The 15,873-nt window shown below is 47.1% G+C and overlaps 1 protein-coding gene and 1 long non-coding RNA gene across 9 annotated transcripts in view; one reads left to right on the top strand and one right to left on the bottom strand.

Moving 5' to 3' along the window:
* CPA5 (carboxypeptidase A5) overlaps nt 1–15,873 on the bottom strand; it is a 37,560-nt gene that overhangs the window by 10,554 nt on the left and 11,133 nt on the right. For 2 of the 8 annotated variants that reach the window (XM_072784573.1, XM_072784574.1), the window contains 3 exons: nt 8,919–9,109; nt 7,730–7,811; nt 6,550–6,684 (listed from right to left, as the gene is read on the bottom strand). In XM_072784573.1, coding sequence (XP_072640674.1) covers nt 6,550–6,684; nt 7,730–7,811; nt 8,919–9,034 — 333 coding nt within the window. In that variant the 5' untranslated portion in view covers nt 9,035–9,109. Of the gene's footprint in view, nt 1–6,549; nt 6,685–7,729; nt 7,812–8,918; nt 9,110–9,473; nt 9,494–10,220; nt 10,749–15,873 lie in introns of those variants that run through there. The other 6 variants (XM_072784568.1, XM_072784572.1, XM_072784567.1 and 3 more) reach the window with 6 other exon arrangements.
* Nucleotides 10,790–15,873, top strand: part of LOC140609269 (uncharacterized) — a 15,012-nt gene continuing 9,928 nt past the window's right edge. The window contains exon 1 of the long non-coding RNA XR_012011172.1: nt 10,790–11,337. This is a non-coding gene — a long non-coding RNA (uncharacterized lncRNA). The remainder of the gene's footprint in view (nt 11,338–15,873) is intronic.

Raw genomic sequence — 15,873 nt, 5'->3', positions numbered from 1 at the left:
AACTGGAGTTCAAGTTCTTGGGCCTCATTTTCTTTTCTTTTGGAGCACCCAGTGCACCTTAGGCAATTGTGATTGCAATGTTTTCTGCCCTAACTGGCTGGGCTGGGGACATTCTTACTTGGGCAAAGCTGGCATTGCTGGTTGAGTGAGGGAAGACTGGAAGAGCTTTGATCCTTGCTGGCACAAGCACCACCCCAGGAAGTTCTAACAAAAGGGACTTGTCTTCTCCCAGGAAACCAACGGAAATCTCAGCAGCCTACCATGACCAATGCGTGCCCAACACTCTGGGCCGGGTGCAACCAGCTGTGGCGAGCAGCTGCAGGGGAGCAAGCAGGCTGGGCTAGTGCCCCCCAGAAGTGCCACTCTGGCCCCACCTGAATGAAGGGCCCCTATGTCCGACTTCCCAGGGATCCTGAGGCAGTGGGTAAAGGTGGAAGACCGGACCAGAGGACCCAACTCTTCCCACACACCCCAGGGACACCCACAAGGACACAGCTCCCGTGAGACTGTTCTTTGTTCCACAGAATAGCTTGGGGGCAAATGGGAAATCGGCACCACACCGCAAATCACTTTCCAAACACCCTCACAGGCTTGTGAATGGATCTGACACCCGCTTACAAATTGGGAATGCTCGGGCCTCACAGCTGGGCCCCAATTCCAAGAACACTAATCCACCCTGGCCTGAAAAAGACACAGATGTTTGCTCCCTTCACGGGCTGAGGGAAGGAGATGGGAGAACTAAGAATGCGGTCTTGCCACAGGCTCGGGAAGCCTAATTACAGCCCTGTCAAGGCTTCTCAGAGGAAAAAAGAAACAACTCCGAAGTCAGCCATTTGCCTCCCTGGAAGCCATAACCTGACAAGGAAAGTAATACCTTGGTGTGAATTAATTTATGACAGGGGTGAGGAAGGCCGGGAACACAGAGCAAAGAAGAGCACCTCCAGGATAGAGGGGAGGGCGTGAGGGCCGAGCAAGGTGCCCCCGGGAGGTGACTCTGGTGCCTGAAGGGAATGGGCAGCTGAGTTCCAACCACACCCAGGAAATGGGCCCCACTCCAGGTAACAGCGGATGGGGAGCATCTCAGCAACCCCCAACCCCACCCCCCACCCACCCCCTGCTCTGGGACAACAGCATCACCTCTGCTCATATGTCCCTGGCCTTCTCTTCCAGGCCTGACATTTGCAGTAGCAGCTGCCTGGCGGGCAGCAACTGCCGTCCACGCTTCCATGCTGGTGGCTACATACAGATCTGGGGTTTTTGGAATGGACCCCCTCAGAGATCAAGGCTGAAGGGTGACTCCACTGCCCAGGAGGCAAAGTTAAAACCACCCACACCAACAATAATGGCAGCTGCTGAGGAAGTAGATGGGCACAAGAGCAGCAAGTGCAGGGCCTGTAGCCAGGCTGCCTCAGGTTGAATCCTGACGCCATCACTAACGGACAAGTCACTAATCTCTTGGTGCCTCGGTTTACCAGAGTGCTCATCTCTCTGTGCCTTCCTAAAGTTATCACATGTACACATTCTTTAAAGTGCTCTTGTGAGGATTAGAACGGTTAATAAGGGTAAATTCCTTGACACCTTGCCTGGCATGTAGCTATGATGATGAGGAGGAGGAGGATGGCAGGGCAAACAGTAATTCCTGGGGTAACTCCAGGACTCTGCGATGGAACAGTCATGACCAGGCATGAGCCGAAAACCTAGATTCCTCCAGAGAGAAGTGGTATCTGAAGGACCTGAATGGCGGAGGGCGCCCTTTAACGGTCCGTTGAGGGTGTCGATCAGCAACTGGCCCCCTCCCAGAACCAACAAAAGGGCCAGCCCTTCTCTCTCTGTTCCCCCTTGGCGCAGGGGGACTTTGCCTCTCCCTCGGATCCTTGCCCATGACTGCTCCCTCCCTTGCCTTCTCCCACTCATCCCTGCCTGGCCTCCTCTCCTTTTAAGAGATGCTGTCCAACCCCACCCCAGCCACCATCATGGCCACTTTTTAATCTCTTCTTTTCAGTGAATGAGTGTTGAGCACACATTGGGTACTAATGATGTGACAGCCAACGAAACAAGACTGCCTGCCTTCATGGAGCTTACAGTCTGGCAGGGTAGACAGACAATAGACATCATAATGACATAAATTAGATGGGATATTAGAAGGTGTAAGTGTCAAGGAGAAAAGTGATGCAGTGAAAGGAGGGAGGGAATTGGAGAATGTAGGAGAAGAAGGGTACAGTTTAAAATAAGGTGAAAAGGTGATCTGTGAATAGGTTTTGAAAGCAATGAGGGACTAAGTCACACAGATATCTGCAGAAACAGCATTCCAGTCATAAGGACCAGGAAGTGCAAAGGCCCTGAGGTATGAATCTAGTCAAGGGCCTTGACGCAGGGATGGATCAGGCTAGTTCAAGAAACCTTAAGGAGTTGCAAGTGTCTGGAGCAGAGTGAGCGAGGGGAGAGCAGTCAGTGGTGTGGGGGTGGGGCATAGATCATGTGGCACCTAACAGCCATTTTAAGGCTTTTACTCTGAGTTGGGAAGTCACTGAGGGTTTTAGGCAGAGAAGTGACATAATTGGATATAATATATAATACTAATAATTGCAAAGGACCCCTCTGAATGATGTTTTAAGGCTAGGTAACAAGGAGGCAAGGGTGGTGCTGGGAAGAGCAGTTCAAAACTCTTGGAATAATCCAGGTGTGGAACTGATGGTGATCTGGCCCAGGGTGGCAGCACAGAATAGTAAGATACCAAAGGGAGAGCTGATGGGGATTTGCTGATGAACTGAATGTGGGATGTGAGAAAGGAGTCAAGGATGACACCAGGCTTCTTGTCTGAGTGACCAGAAGAATGGCACTGCCATTTCCTGAGATGGAGAAGGCTGTGGAGAAGCAGGCTGGGGGTGGGGGTACTCAATTTGAAACAGTGAAGTTTGAGATGTCCATTAGGTAGGCAGGAGGTGATGTGGAGAAGGTGGTGGGATATAGGTGCGGGGCTGCAGTTCAGGTCGGATGTGGGAGTCTGGCTGGAGCTATAAGTATGAGAATATTCAGGGGGCTGAAGGTTTTCAACACCATGATCTTGGACAAAGGGATAGAGGAGAGGTCAAAGGACAGAGGTGGGAAACAGGAAAACAACATGCAAGGAGCAGCCAGTAAGATGGGATAACCCCAGAGAGTGCAGCATTCTGGAGGCCAAGACAGGACATATTTCAAAAGAGGAGAAAGTGACCAGTTGTGCTGAAAAGTGAAGGAACAATGGGAACTCAAAGTTGACCACTGAGTTGGATCTAGGAGCTGTGGGTGATGACATCAAGGACTGTTTGGCTGATGTGAGTGATGGACAGTCCACCCAAAGTGAGGGATGAAGATGACAGGTATAGTCCACCTTTTCAGGGGTTTTGCTATATGGGAAAGCAGAGAAATGGTGTGATGGCTGGAGGTGAGGGGAAGGGATCAAGAGTGGATTTTTTCAGGGCAAGAGAAATAACTCTATATCTATATGCTAATGAGAATGATCCAGTAAGGGAAGGGGGGGAATTGGCAAAGGAATATTTACACTAAATTGTGTTTTGCTCTAGATGCTCAGAGCATGGTGGTTTTTGTTTTCTCCTTTGTGCTTTCCCCTATTTTCCCAATTATCTAACATGAATATTTATTAATTTTGTAATCAGAAAAAAGCCATTAAAATCCACAGAGCTGATTGCTCAAGTGAAGCTTTTCCATGGTGACTCATCCTAGAGAAAAAAAAGAAAGAAAGAAAGAAAGAAAGAAAGAAAGAAAGAAAGAAAGAAAGAAAGAAAGAAAGAAAGAAAGAAAAAGAAACCACACCAAAACCAAAGGGCTGAAAAAAGGGGGAGGTGAAGAAAAATTAAGTGCAAATAGAGCTCTCTCTGAATCAGATAATTTCTTGCCTGGCCCACTGCAATTTCCTCAGCACCCTCCTGCCTGTCAGTCTCTCCCTGCTCCTGTCCCCAACTCAACATTGTCATTGTCAGAGGGATTTTTCTTAAATGCAAATCTGATCATGTCAGAGCCCTCCGATGGCTCCCCTATGATTTCTGGGATCAAATCTCGACCTCTTCACCCAGCAGAGGATGCCCTTTGTGATCTGGTCGGGCCATCGCCAATCGGGGGCCCCCTTCCCCTCCAGGTCCCCCCTCGCCTGTTCTGCCTGCTCTTCAGCCGCACCGCGCCGTAATTACTGCCTTCTGAGAGTGCGACGTGCAGTGCCTCTTGTCCTCGCTCCCATAGCAACCTGCTGCACTCCATCAGCACACTCATCCACTCCATTGTAATCACTGATTTACTCCCCTCCGCTCCCCACCCCCACCCCATCCCGGGCTCCTGGGTACAGGACCAGAGTTCTTCTCTTTATATTGCCTGCCCCTTGCACACAGTAGGCATCTCGGCATCAGTGAGTGGACTGAAGGAACCCATCTCGTCTACCTCAAGCAGCCTCCTGATCACAACTTGGGGGCGGGGGTGGAGGCTGGGGTACACTTTCCTTCCTCAAAAATCTCTGGTGCCTCTGGCCAAAGCCAAAGCCTGCATTGAGGTTTTTCCAGCTCCCTCTCAGCCTGGTGGTACTGTCCAGCAAACACATCCTTATTTCTCTCCTTTTCTTGCATCCATTCATTCATCTAACATTTATTAAGCCCCAAATGAGTGGCAGGTGCTATAGTAGGTGCTAGGGTTTCAGCCCCTAAAGATAGGCAAGGGGCTCGGGAGAGGGGGCTCTGGAGACAAAGACCAACATAATAGCAAGTTCTCTGTCTGGGCATGCTCTTTCTGAACCTGCCAATAGAGTAATTGTCGAGACAGTTGAGAGCCCACCGAGCAAGAGACACTATGCCAAATACTACGGCCTGAGAAGGTCCGGAAGATTCAGAAGAAATTTGGCCTGTGCGTCAATAACTGAAAATAAGGCTGGACGCCAACCACCTGAGTGGTGCAAAGCCTTCCCCTCCTGTTAGCGCCTCTGAGCTTTTCTCCTCCTGGGCACCCTCCCCCTCATCACCACAAATCAACTCCACACAGCAGCCTCCCCCACCCCCAGCTCGCTCTAAGCCAAAATGGGATCTTAAGTTTGACAATTGGAGCTTGATGCACTGCAGACAGAACCAGTCTGTGGTGAAAACCCTGCCTGGCGGAGGGCTGAGAGTCCAAGGCATCTTCCTGAGAGGGAGTATAATGCCCCCCCCCCCCCAACCAGAGAGGGATTCCAGGCCAGGGGTCACAGGAGAGGACAGGCTGAGGAGAATGAGGACGACAGCTCTGGAGGAGCCAGGGGGCAGGCTCAGAGGTGCCTCTGGAGCCATTCCTGATGCGTGGAAATCAACAGGAAATTTTGAGAGACCTCTTCATATCTGTTTGCCAAATGCTGTGGGGTTTCCAGGGCACGGCAGAAGTAGGGAAATGCAAACTTCAAAATTTAGGCTTGGGCTAAAAATGAGAATTGAGTGCTATTTCTTTTGATGTGGTACCCTGTCTTGTCTGTGGAAGTCTCCCCCATTTTGGTTTGTGGGGGATTAATTAGAGAAAGAGCCTACCCTTCCATGTTGAGTGGACACATAAGGTCTTTGAATGGACCGAAGGGGCCCAGCCCTGTGCTCCTATGGGAAGGGAATGCTCCTAATGCGTTGATCCCTTGGCATGTGGTCTCAGTGTGTGTGTTCAGGGAGACTGTTCCCACACTCGGAGCCCTCAGAGATTAGTTGCAGCACAGCGTGGCTGGAGAGGAAGCGATGTGGATATGAAGCTATAGGTGTACAACAGCATGTGCAGAGGGGTGCAACCAGAGAGGCCTAACCAGCACACTCTGCCCACAAGGACAGCTTTAAGAAGGAGGCTCCTTGGGATAGCCTTGAAGACAGAACAATGGAAATAAAATTTTATGATGTTCAGAAAAGACTGGAAGGGGCACTGATGAGTGGAGGCGGGGAGGTTGGCATGGCCTGGAGGAAGGCTCCCTCTGCCCTACCTGAGGGCGGGTTGGCAGCCACCTCTCCCAAAGTCATTCCCCTGGGAGCATCCTGCACAGGAGAGGTACCCAGTACTGAGAGCCTCATGGTATTGATGTTGGGAGGGAAACCACAGCAGGCTCACAGTCAGCTTCTTTCATCTCTGCCCACTTCTCTGGAGTGAAGGAGCTCTCTGGTATTGGATGGCTAAGACATGGCAAGGACACGATGGTCAGAAAAGCCAAGGTAGTTGTCCACAGCTGCCTTCCCCTCATGCCTAGGAAAGACCTGAGCTACTTCCTCTGTCTCCCTCCTCCCCACACTCCTCCGTTGCTGTGAGCTGCAAACCCCTCCCCAAGAGGACTCGCCTGCAGTGGCTGCCATCACCACACTAGTCCCTGCATGGACTCTGTCCTAGACTTAAATAATATTCTCTGGGACATGTAAGGTTTCATTCCTTCCACAGCTGGTTCACAAGAATGCAGATGGAACCCCAGAAACAAGATGCTTGTTGGCTCTGGTTTGTTTTCCTCCATGTTAGGCCCAAACCAGCAAGGCACGTGGAAGGTGGGTCCCTTACTGTGGCACTGGGGCAGGACCTCACCTGGATGTCCTTTATCATGATGCTATAAGCAAGGCCATGAGACTCCAGGAAAGCTTTGATGTCTTTCAGTGCAGAGAAAGGAACTCTCATATCCACAGGGAGGCTGGGCCTGGCCGGGCCACGCCAGAAGTCCACCTTGGTCACAAAGGGAAGGAAAATAGACACGATGACCACACTTCCTCCTGATCCTGTAGGCATCTTGGGTAGCCAGGTGATCTTCTTCTCTTACACAGTTAAAAGGGCCCCAGTTTCGAAATGAAAACCCTAACGCCAAGCAGGAAAACAGAGGCAAACAAACAAAATCCCCAAACTGAGTTTCCCTCTGTAATTCCACGTACCTTTATCTTTCAGCCTCAACCCACACACTGCAACTTCACTTGGACTCCTAAAGCCCTAAATGGTTGCTAAAAGCAAGCCAGCTCATCATATAGGGCATTAACATGGACAAGAACGGTGGTCAAAAGAGGGAGGCACCACTGCCCTCAAACCCTGGACAGGCATGAGGAACCCAATCCAGATTCCCACGTCATCCAAATGCAACGTCTGTTTTCCAATTTGTACAATGGAGAGCACTGTTATAAAGTGTTATGAGTCCCGGTAGATAGGGGTACTCAAACAAATCACGACAAGAGCTTTGGGCCACCTCCAGAAATATCTGGTTGTCTCAACAGTCCTCAAACGAAACCCTTCTATTATAACAGTTGAAGAAAATGTTTTCCATTGTGGAATACTTGCAGAGGACAAATGTTCTCGGAAACAAATGCTCAGCCTGACAGGGACAAACCCAAATAAAACACAGGTTTGCCAAGCTAAGCCATTTCAGTTGGGAAACAGATGTGTCCAGTCTGCACACTGCATGGCATCCCACCCGGAGACATATGTACTTCCTGTGTGGCTTCAGGGCATTCCAGTCACTTGTGAGGTGGCCTCTGACAGGGTCTGCAATAGCCCCCCATCTAGGACAGAGGAGAAAGCCAAGAAGGGCCACCCAACTTTCTGGGCAGAGTGTTCCCAATCTTTCCTATAGAAGAGCCACATTTGATTTTCCACAGTGTTTTGATATTTGGCAGAGCTATCAGGGCAGGCAGGCTGGGGGTGGGGGGAGCAGGACAGGGGGCAGAAGGTGCGAGCCACTATAAAAGAATGTACAATGTGTTCCCCAGCCCTAAGGAGTCCATACCTTCTGGGGCTTCAGGCCCTCCAGATCCCTGAGAACTGAAAGCTGCTTCTCATTTTTAGCCAAGACTCGAAGAACCTGGTCTCTGGAAGGACACAGGGAGGGCAGAGGGAGCTGTGGAGAGAGCTTCCTGGAAGGCTGGGCTGCTGGGAGGAGGCTGAGTGAGAAGACACCAGGCCGAGGGCACCTGGCAGGAAGGCTGGGAGGCTAGAGAACTCTGAGCAGGACACATTGCTCTGCAAGAGGGGCTGCTCTGGCCCAAGGACAGACCACCTAAGGGACTAGATGAACCCAGCACCAAGATGGGGGAGGAAGTACAGAAAAGGAATAGGAGGAATGGACGAGGGCTGGAGAACAAAAGGAATGAAGGGGTGAAAGGAAGGAATAGATACAGTGTCAGGGGAGACCAACAGAGGCCCCACGTGCTCTTCATACAAGGGCTGGAACCACAGTCTGTTCAAATCCTCTGGCCTCTCCAGCCTTCTCTCAAGAGCTTGAGGACACAGAAGGGGAGCTCAGTCTCGCGTGACCTTAGGGAGGAAGCCGAGCCCCTTCCCATCCCACTGGAGTGGCTGTGAGGCTGTGCAATTCAGCAGCCTGTCTGTGACATCCTGGCTCTGCTGCCCAGATGGCACCAGCTCCCTCCCTGGCTGGTTCTGGTATCGGGAAGAATGAAGCCCCTCTCTAATCACCATGATGGAGACACCATGGAATAGTGATCTCGGAAGGCTGAGAAACATGTTCCTAGAGGGCCTGAGTGGAAGATGCTTACTGTTATTCACAGGAGGACAATACTGCATCCCTATGGCAGGGACACACAGTCTTCTGGTGGTTACTCACTTCTTTAAGAATCAGGAAAGTTATAAACCTCTCCCCCAGAAAGAAAAGTAGATATGCAAACTATCTTACATATAATCAAGAATCGGGGGATTCTTGGAGCCCTGAAACTTCCCCTTGGGTTGCAGATTAAGAACTCATGTGGTGAGGGACAATGATACAGCTGCTTGTCCCGCCCTTGAGCATGGGCATGGGAGACTGAGGACCTGAATGGGAACTGAGGTCCCGATTCCCTTCACTTTGGCCAGGTCCCAGTAGGATAGACACCTCCCTCCCCTCCACACACACCTGGTCCCCAAACTCTCGACAGCCTTCCCCCGCCCCCGCCCCCCTCAGTTAAGGAGCAGCCACTTACCCTGTGAAATTCATTTGGCCCGAAGCTGCTACCATAATAAAACTGGAGACCAGGAGTGTCCACCTGTCCACAGGGGACAGGCCAGGGCACACACTTCCTCCGGGGGTACCCTGCATGCTTCTTCCTTCAGGCGAGCTTCAGGGGCTTTCCTCACATCCAGGCATGGTGGAGGCCTCAAGACAACGCAGCACCTAAAGGCAGGCAGGCCCGGCCTGAGAACGGGTGTTAGGCTTTCTCTGGGGAGACCTGGTGTGTGACTCCCACACCCAGGGCCTGGGGGAAGCTAGGGCCACCCCTCCCCACTGCTAGGCAAATCCCCGCCTGGGAAGAGGAAAGAGGGAAAGAGGAAGACGAGGCTCTTAGCTGTCTTTCCTCCTGGAGGATTGCTGGGCCAGTCTCTGGTAAACATCAAATCCTCCATCTAGGCAGAAAGATGAGAACAGCTAGAAGCTCAAGGAAACCACTCCTCTCTTCCTTCCTCATTGAACTCTCTTCCTATGCTCTCCTTCTCCCTCCCCATCCACTCACACTTCCCCTGGGCCAAGTCCTCCTTACACATAAGGGTGCGGATGCCACTGCCACCAAAAGAAAGAACACTAGGTTTAGAGACAGACCGCGTGCTCACTTCCTGTCTGAAAGACCGAGGGCAACGGCCCTAATCTCTCTAAATCTCAGTTTACTCATCAGTAAAATGGGGTTAATAATACCTCCCCTCCCTGCCTCACAGGGGTTTGGGGCAGGGGTAGGGTGGGGGGCTGGGTATTAGGTGAGACAACTTGGGTGAACTGGCTTGGTCAAGCCTGTAAAAACAGAATGTATTATTATTTCACAGCATTAACTCTTAGTCACAGCTGCCTCTTAGACCAGGATTCCAGTTGTAGGGGAGGGGGGAGGGGGACAGGAGGGAACGGAGAAGGGAACCGAGGAAACAGATCTATAGCATGAGAAGGAATTCAGTGAAGACTCCTTTCCTCTATCTTCAGCTGGTCGCCATCAGGCTGGCGCAGGTAGCGCATCCTCTGCTAGACACCAAGGTTACTGCAATCATTATGGTTCTCAACAGACAGCAGAGTCAATTTCTCGATCCTGCCGAAACCCCACACAGCCCCCTTTATGGTCTGGGAAGAGCAGGAATAAAGCCAAGGCCAGGACACAAAGCAGTCATATTGGAAGGGGAGAATGAAAGATGATGCCTGAATGGTAAATGAACCTAACAGAAAATCCACAGGAGGCAGAGGAAAAAGCAGAGGCTAAATCCAACAAAGTTGTTCAGCAGAGGACGTCAACAAAAGGCCACTTAACTGTCACCGGCGATTCTCAGAAGCCCCCCTCCCCATCCATACTTTCCCAGAATGGCCAATTAACTGGCCATGTGTGCAGAGAGGGGAGCTCTTTTATTGACAGGATGCCCTGCTCCCACACCCCGCCGGACCTACTCCATTATTCTGTGGTTCAGCTGTTCAGATATGCCAAACTCTCCTAGAACCCTGGCTTTGGGAACTCTCAGACAGAAACATTAGCAAAGGCTTTAAGGACCTAGAGAAGAAAGCAATTAGGCTTTCCACCCAAGTAACATTCAGCTCTAGTAGAAATAGGAATAAAAGAATGTACTAGTAAACAATAGCTCAGGAATTTAAAAGAAAAAAAGTGGGATGGTGCTAGTCACCAAAAGTATCCAGCATCTTCTTGTTCAAAAGCATCATTTAAGTCACTAATAATAAGACAACTATTCCTGTATTTTTGGTTTAGGGGTAGGGAGAGAGAGACAGAAAGATCAAGAGTGAGCAAAAGAGAAAGAGAGAGAAGGGAGCACTTCAGAATTCTTGAGAATGCTATGGCAGCCCTTCCAATAGAACTTTCTGTAATAATGGAGATGTTCTGTGTGCACTGGCCAATAGGATAGCCCCTAGCCACTTGAAACGTGGCCAGTGTGTTTAGGGGATTGAATATTTTATTTTATTTTATTTTATTTTATTTTAATTAATTCCAATAATTTAAACAGCCACTGGTGGCTAATGGCTATCCCATTACACAGCAGAGTTCTGTGGGAATTCACCTAGCCCTGAAGCCGTGCCTCCAATGGCTGGATTTGAAGCAGAAACACACAGCTGTGCTTGACTTAATACCTAATACAGGCTTCTCACTCAAAATTAATTATTCTTCTGATCATTTACTCAATAAATGTCTACCAAATATCTGCTATGTGCCAAGCACTTGCTAAGCTGTGGGAATAAAATAGAGAACAATACAGACCTGGCCCTTAGATCTCTAATAGACAATGAATTTAAAGAGCATACAAATAATTGTAAAAATATAGCTGGTGCATGTGCCATGAGGACAGGTAGCATGGACTTCATACAGACTGAGGAGACAGTGAGAGTATCCTGAAGTTCTGTCGGAGGACTTTCATCTCCTGCAGGTGGGTGGTTTAGATACCTAAACAATCCTGCCCACATGAAACAAGAAAATGCTGGATAAAATATCTTTAATAATTTTAAATACGTATCACTGACTTGGCATGAGGGTAAGAATCTACAGATCCCAAAAAGGAATAAAAGCCAGACACCTGAGAGGTAAGCAAACTTTCCCCTGGAAGAGTTCTCTTAAGCCCAGTCTCTGATCTTCCTCCGAGGAGAACATCTAGGGTCATTTTCCTTCTGCTTGAAGTATATCTTTTGAAACTTTCCTTTAGTGATATTCTCTATTTGTTTCAAAAAATTTTTTTAAGATTTATTATTTATTTATTTATTTGGGTGCAAGGTAGTTAGGACAGCACAGATGGGAGAGGTAAGGAGAGGGAGAGAGAATCTCAAGCAGACTCCATGCTGAGTTCAAAGCCCAAAGCAGGGCTCGATCTCACAACCCTGAGATCACAGCCTGAGCTGAAACCAAGAGCCAGACACTTAACCGACTGTGCTACCCAGGAACCCCTATTTTGCTTTCATTCTTAAAAGAGTTTAACTGGATATCCATTCCAGGTTGATTATTGTTTTACTCTCGGCACATTGGAAACATTCTCCTACAGTCTTCTGGCTTCCATTTTTACTGTTAAAAGGTAATTAATTAGTCTCTTTACTGTTCTTTAGCAGGCGATTTTTTCTTACCCCTGGTTGCTTTGATCTTCTTGTCTTGGACATTCTGCAGTTTTATCTTCATGTACTTATGTACATATCTTTAAGTGCTCATGTACTTGCAGAGATGCAAGGTAATTGTAGTCAAAAGTCCAACAGCTCCACAAAACTTTATAAGCTGATAGAAACATATACCAAAAACCACAAATAAATGTCCTAAGAGTTGAGACAATCCTGAAGAACAAAGTGGGAGGGCTTTCTACATGACACATTAAAACATATTATAGAGTTATAGTAATTAAGACACTACAGTATTGGCACAGATAGATAAATAGAACAGACCTCAGAAACAAATCTGAGCATATTTGGAAACTTCATTTTTTGCAGACTTGGCACAGCAGACCACTGTGAAATAGACTATTCAATGTATGTTTCTGGGATGACTGTAGATGTAGATGGAAAAAATGGGCTTAAATCCCTATTGTGCCACACATAAAAATCAATTCCAGGTAGATTAAAAGATTCACATGTAAAAGTCAAAAGTATAACACACTTGGAAGACAATATAGAGAATATTTTCTGACATTGGGATTGTGAATAATTTTTGTAAATAAGACATAAGGGAAAAAAGAACATAAACATTCCCGGAAAGGGAAAGATGGATAAAATCAATCAAATTAAAATAAATTTTAAGAACTTCTGTTCTTACAATCCTTGACAGAGAGTAGAAAGCCAACTTTAAACTGAGAGGACATATTTACAACACATACAACCGGTAAACTATTGATATCCATGATATATAAAGAACACCTGTGCATTAATTTTTTTAATGGGTACAAGATATAAAAGGTCATTTTACAGAAGATGACTCACAAATGATCTTTTCAAAATATGAAAATGAGAAGTAATCAAAGGAAAGCAGATGAAAACCACAATAAAATTACCATATCATACCAACTAAATTGGCAGAAATTAATGTCAGTGAATACCCAGTGTTAGCAAGGATGGCAGGAGGAGAGGAGGCAGTAGCCTCTCTCATCCACTCCTGATGGAAGTTTAAATTGGTAAGATTACTTTGGAAAACAGTCATTACCTAGTGAAGTTGAAAGAGTACTGCACAACCTATGCCCTCACAATTCCACTCCTGCCCATGTCACCTAGAGAAATTATTGCTCATGGGCACCAATTATCTAGACAAGATTGAACAAATGGAGATGTAATTGTATTCATATAGAAAACAACAGAGCAGGGGCACCTGGGTGCCTCAGTGGTTGAGTGTCTTTGGCTCAGGGTGTGATTCCAGGGTACTGGGATCAGTCCCACATTGGGCTCCCTGCAGGGAGCCTGCTTTTCCTTCTGCCTATGTCTGCCTCTCTCTTTATGTCTCTCATGAATAAGTAAATAAATAAAATCTTTAAAATAGAAAAAAAAAAAAACAGAGTAGAGAAAATGAATCAGCTATAGCTACATGCATCCAAAGCACAAACCTCAGAACTATAAAGCTGAGTGAAAGGAGCAAAATCAAAACACATACCATATGTTTCCATTTATATGCATTCACAAACAGGTAACACTAAACAATAGACTGTTTAAGAATATGTACACACAGGATAATTATAAGGAAAAGGAAGGAAATTATTAGCACAGATTAGTGGTTTCATCTGGAAAAGAGAAGGGAGCACAATGAGGGGCACATACAGGCTTCTAACACTGCCCAGTCTTGTTATGTTTTTTAAGTGATTTTTTTTTAAGATTTTATTTATTTATGAGAGACAGAGAGAGAGAGGAAGAGACACGGACAGACGGAGAAGCAGGCTCCATGCAGGGAGCCTGACACAGGACTCAATCCTGGGTCTCCAGGATCATGCCCTGGGCTGACGGCAGGCACTAAACTGCTGAGCCACCCGGGTTGCCCTCCAATCTTGTTCTTAAGCTGAACAAGTAAACAGTATTTTATTTTTAACAAGCTATGGAAGTTTGATACAGACTCTCCTATATATGATACATTTCACAGTAAAACATATTTCAAAGGAATTATGGGAAAGCTAAATTCTTATTTTTCATAGTGAGAAATCAATAGAAAATGCCCTATAATAGAAAAATCCAGAAGTAGCAATATAAGCACCTTCCCTAGGTTTATGGATGTGAACATCAAGACTGAAAGAATTCAATATGATTGTTGCTGAAGAGTAAAATGTGGGAGGGAGGAACTTCTTTGGCTGCTTGGCTGCTTTTTATAACAAGTCTTATAAAACAATTTGACTCTTTAAACACTGTACTGCATAACCAATTAAAAGAGTGAAGCTTGGGGCACCTGGGTGGATTAGTCAGTTAAGCATCCAACTTTTGATTTTGGCTCAGGTCATGATCTCAGGATCATAAGGTCGAGCTCCTCCTCCGGAGTGGAATCTGCTTGAGATTCTCTCTCTCTCTTTCTGGGTCCCTCCCCGCACCTTCCTCTCTAAATAAATTAATTAATAATTAAATAAGTAAGTAAGTAAATAAATAAATAAGTAAATAAATAAATGGCGGTGTTTGATACCAAGAGTACTCAAATGCACAGGGACAGAAAACAAAAGGGTGGTTTGCAGGTGCTGGTGGGGGATGACCTGGAAATTAGTGTTTCCCTGGGCCACTGTTTCATTGAGGAAGATGAAGGAATTTTGGAGGGTGGATTGAATTGATGGTCTCACAATGATGTGAATGGACATAATGCCACTAAACTGTACACTTAAAAATGATAAAGGTAAGTTTAACATGATGCCTATTTTACCAACACAAAAATATTGAAGCTCACAAGAAGGGGGCATTTAAGTTGAGTTAGGTAAAGATACGAAGGAGTTAACTAGCCAAAGTGGGGTGGGGAGGTTGCAGGAAATCTGATTCTTGCCCTGAATCCCTCTTCATGAAAGGTATTAATTCCCACTTTGGTTGGGGACCTCCCTGAGGGTCTCCAGAGACAGCATGAGGTACTCCAATATTTACAAATAAGATTCCCAAACTAAATTATGTTTGATTTCCAAAAGTCCCCTTTGGGTGTTTAATGGAAATAAATATATCAAATGTAATTTTAAAACGCAGAAAAACAGGAGTGTCATCATTCACATTACAAAATGATTCTTTGATTAACAAGAGGATTTACCACAGTTTCTTAACATAGCCAGCTCCCCCTGGTACACTCAAAATGTGATTTAATTAACAAAAAACAGGCTTATCCCACCCACCTTCCAGAAATATGCCAGGCAGGTGCTTTCTGAGGAAATCGAGTAGCAAAAATCCAAGAAAACAATAACCCATCAAAAGGTGGGTAATGCTGCTCTGGAGTTTCCAAACCCACTTCATTGTTCAAAATCCTACACTGGGGCCACCCCCCACCCCCAGGGAAGCCATAGTCAAGTGACCATATTTTCAACTTAACTGATCATGCCTTGTGCTCCCTCCACCACTACACACTGTATAGATTCTGCTTGTTTGCGAGCATCAATCTAACCATGAAACAATCTCCTTGTGGGCTGGGGCTGTGTCTTCTTCACCTATGTGACTCAGGAGCCCTGCATTTTATAGCCCAGGCCACTGCCTACAACCTGCCTACATATTGATTGATTTGCTGATTCCCTTATTCCAATGACTGCCCAAAGTTTGGGGGAACAAATCCTTGCCTCCTAGGCCTTCACCCCTGCCTGTGCAACCAGCTCTGCCTCCATCTGCTCAGACCTTTGCTCTGTTCTGCTCCCCATTTTTAGTTACTGGACTCCATTCCCCACCACTCACAACCAGAGACCTCACTTGGTGTCATCCTTAAGGGAGCTTTCCAATACCAGGGTCTTGCCTTCTCCTCCCTCAGAACTAGTGTCCAACCCCAAACCTAGGTCAAACAGTTGGTA

This window comes from Canis lupus, chromosome 18 (assembly GCF_048164855.1).
Source record: "Canis lupus baileyi chromosome 18, mCanLup2.hap1, whole genome shotgun sequence".
NCBI classification, from domain to species: domain Eukaryota; kingdom Metazoa; phylum Chordata; class Mammalia; order Carnivora; family Canidae; genus Canis; species Canis lupus.
Note: the sequence above shows the minus strand (reverse complement) of the source record. Positions and strands in the feature narration are given on the sequence as shown.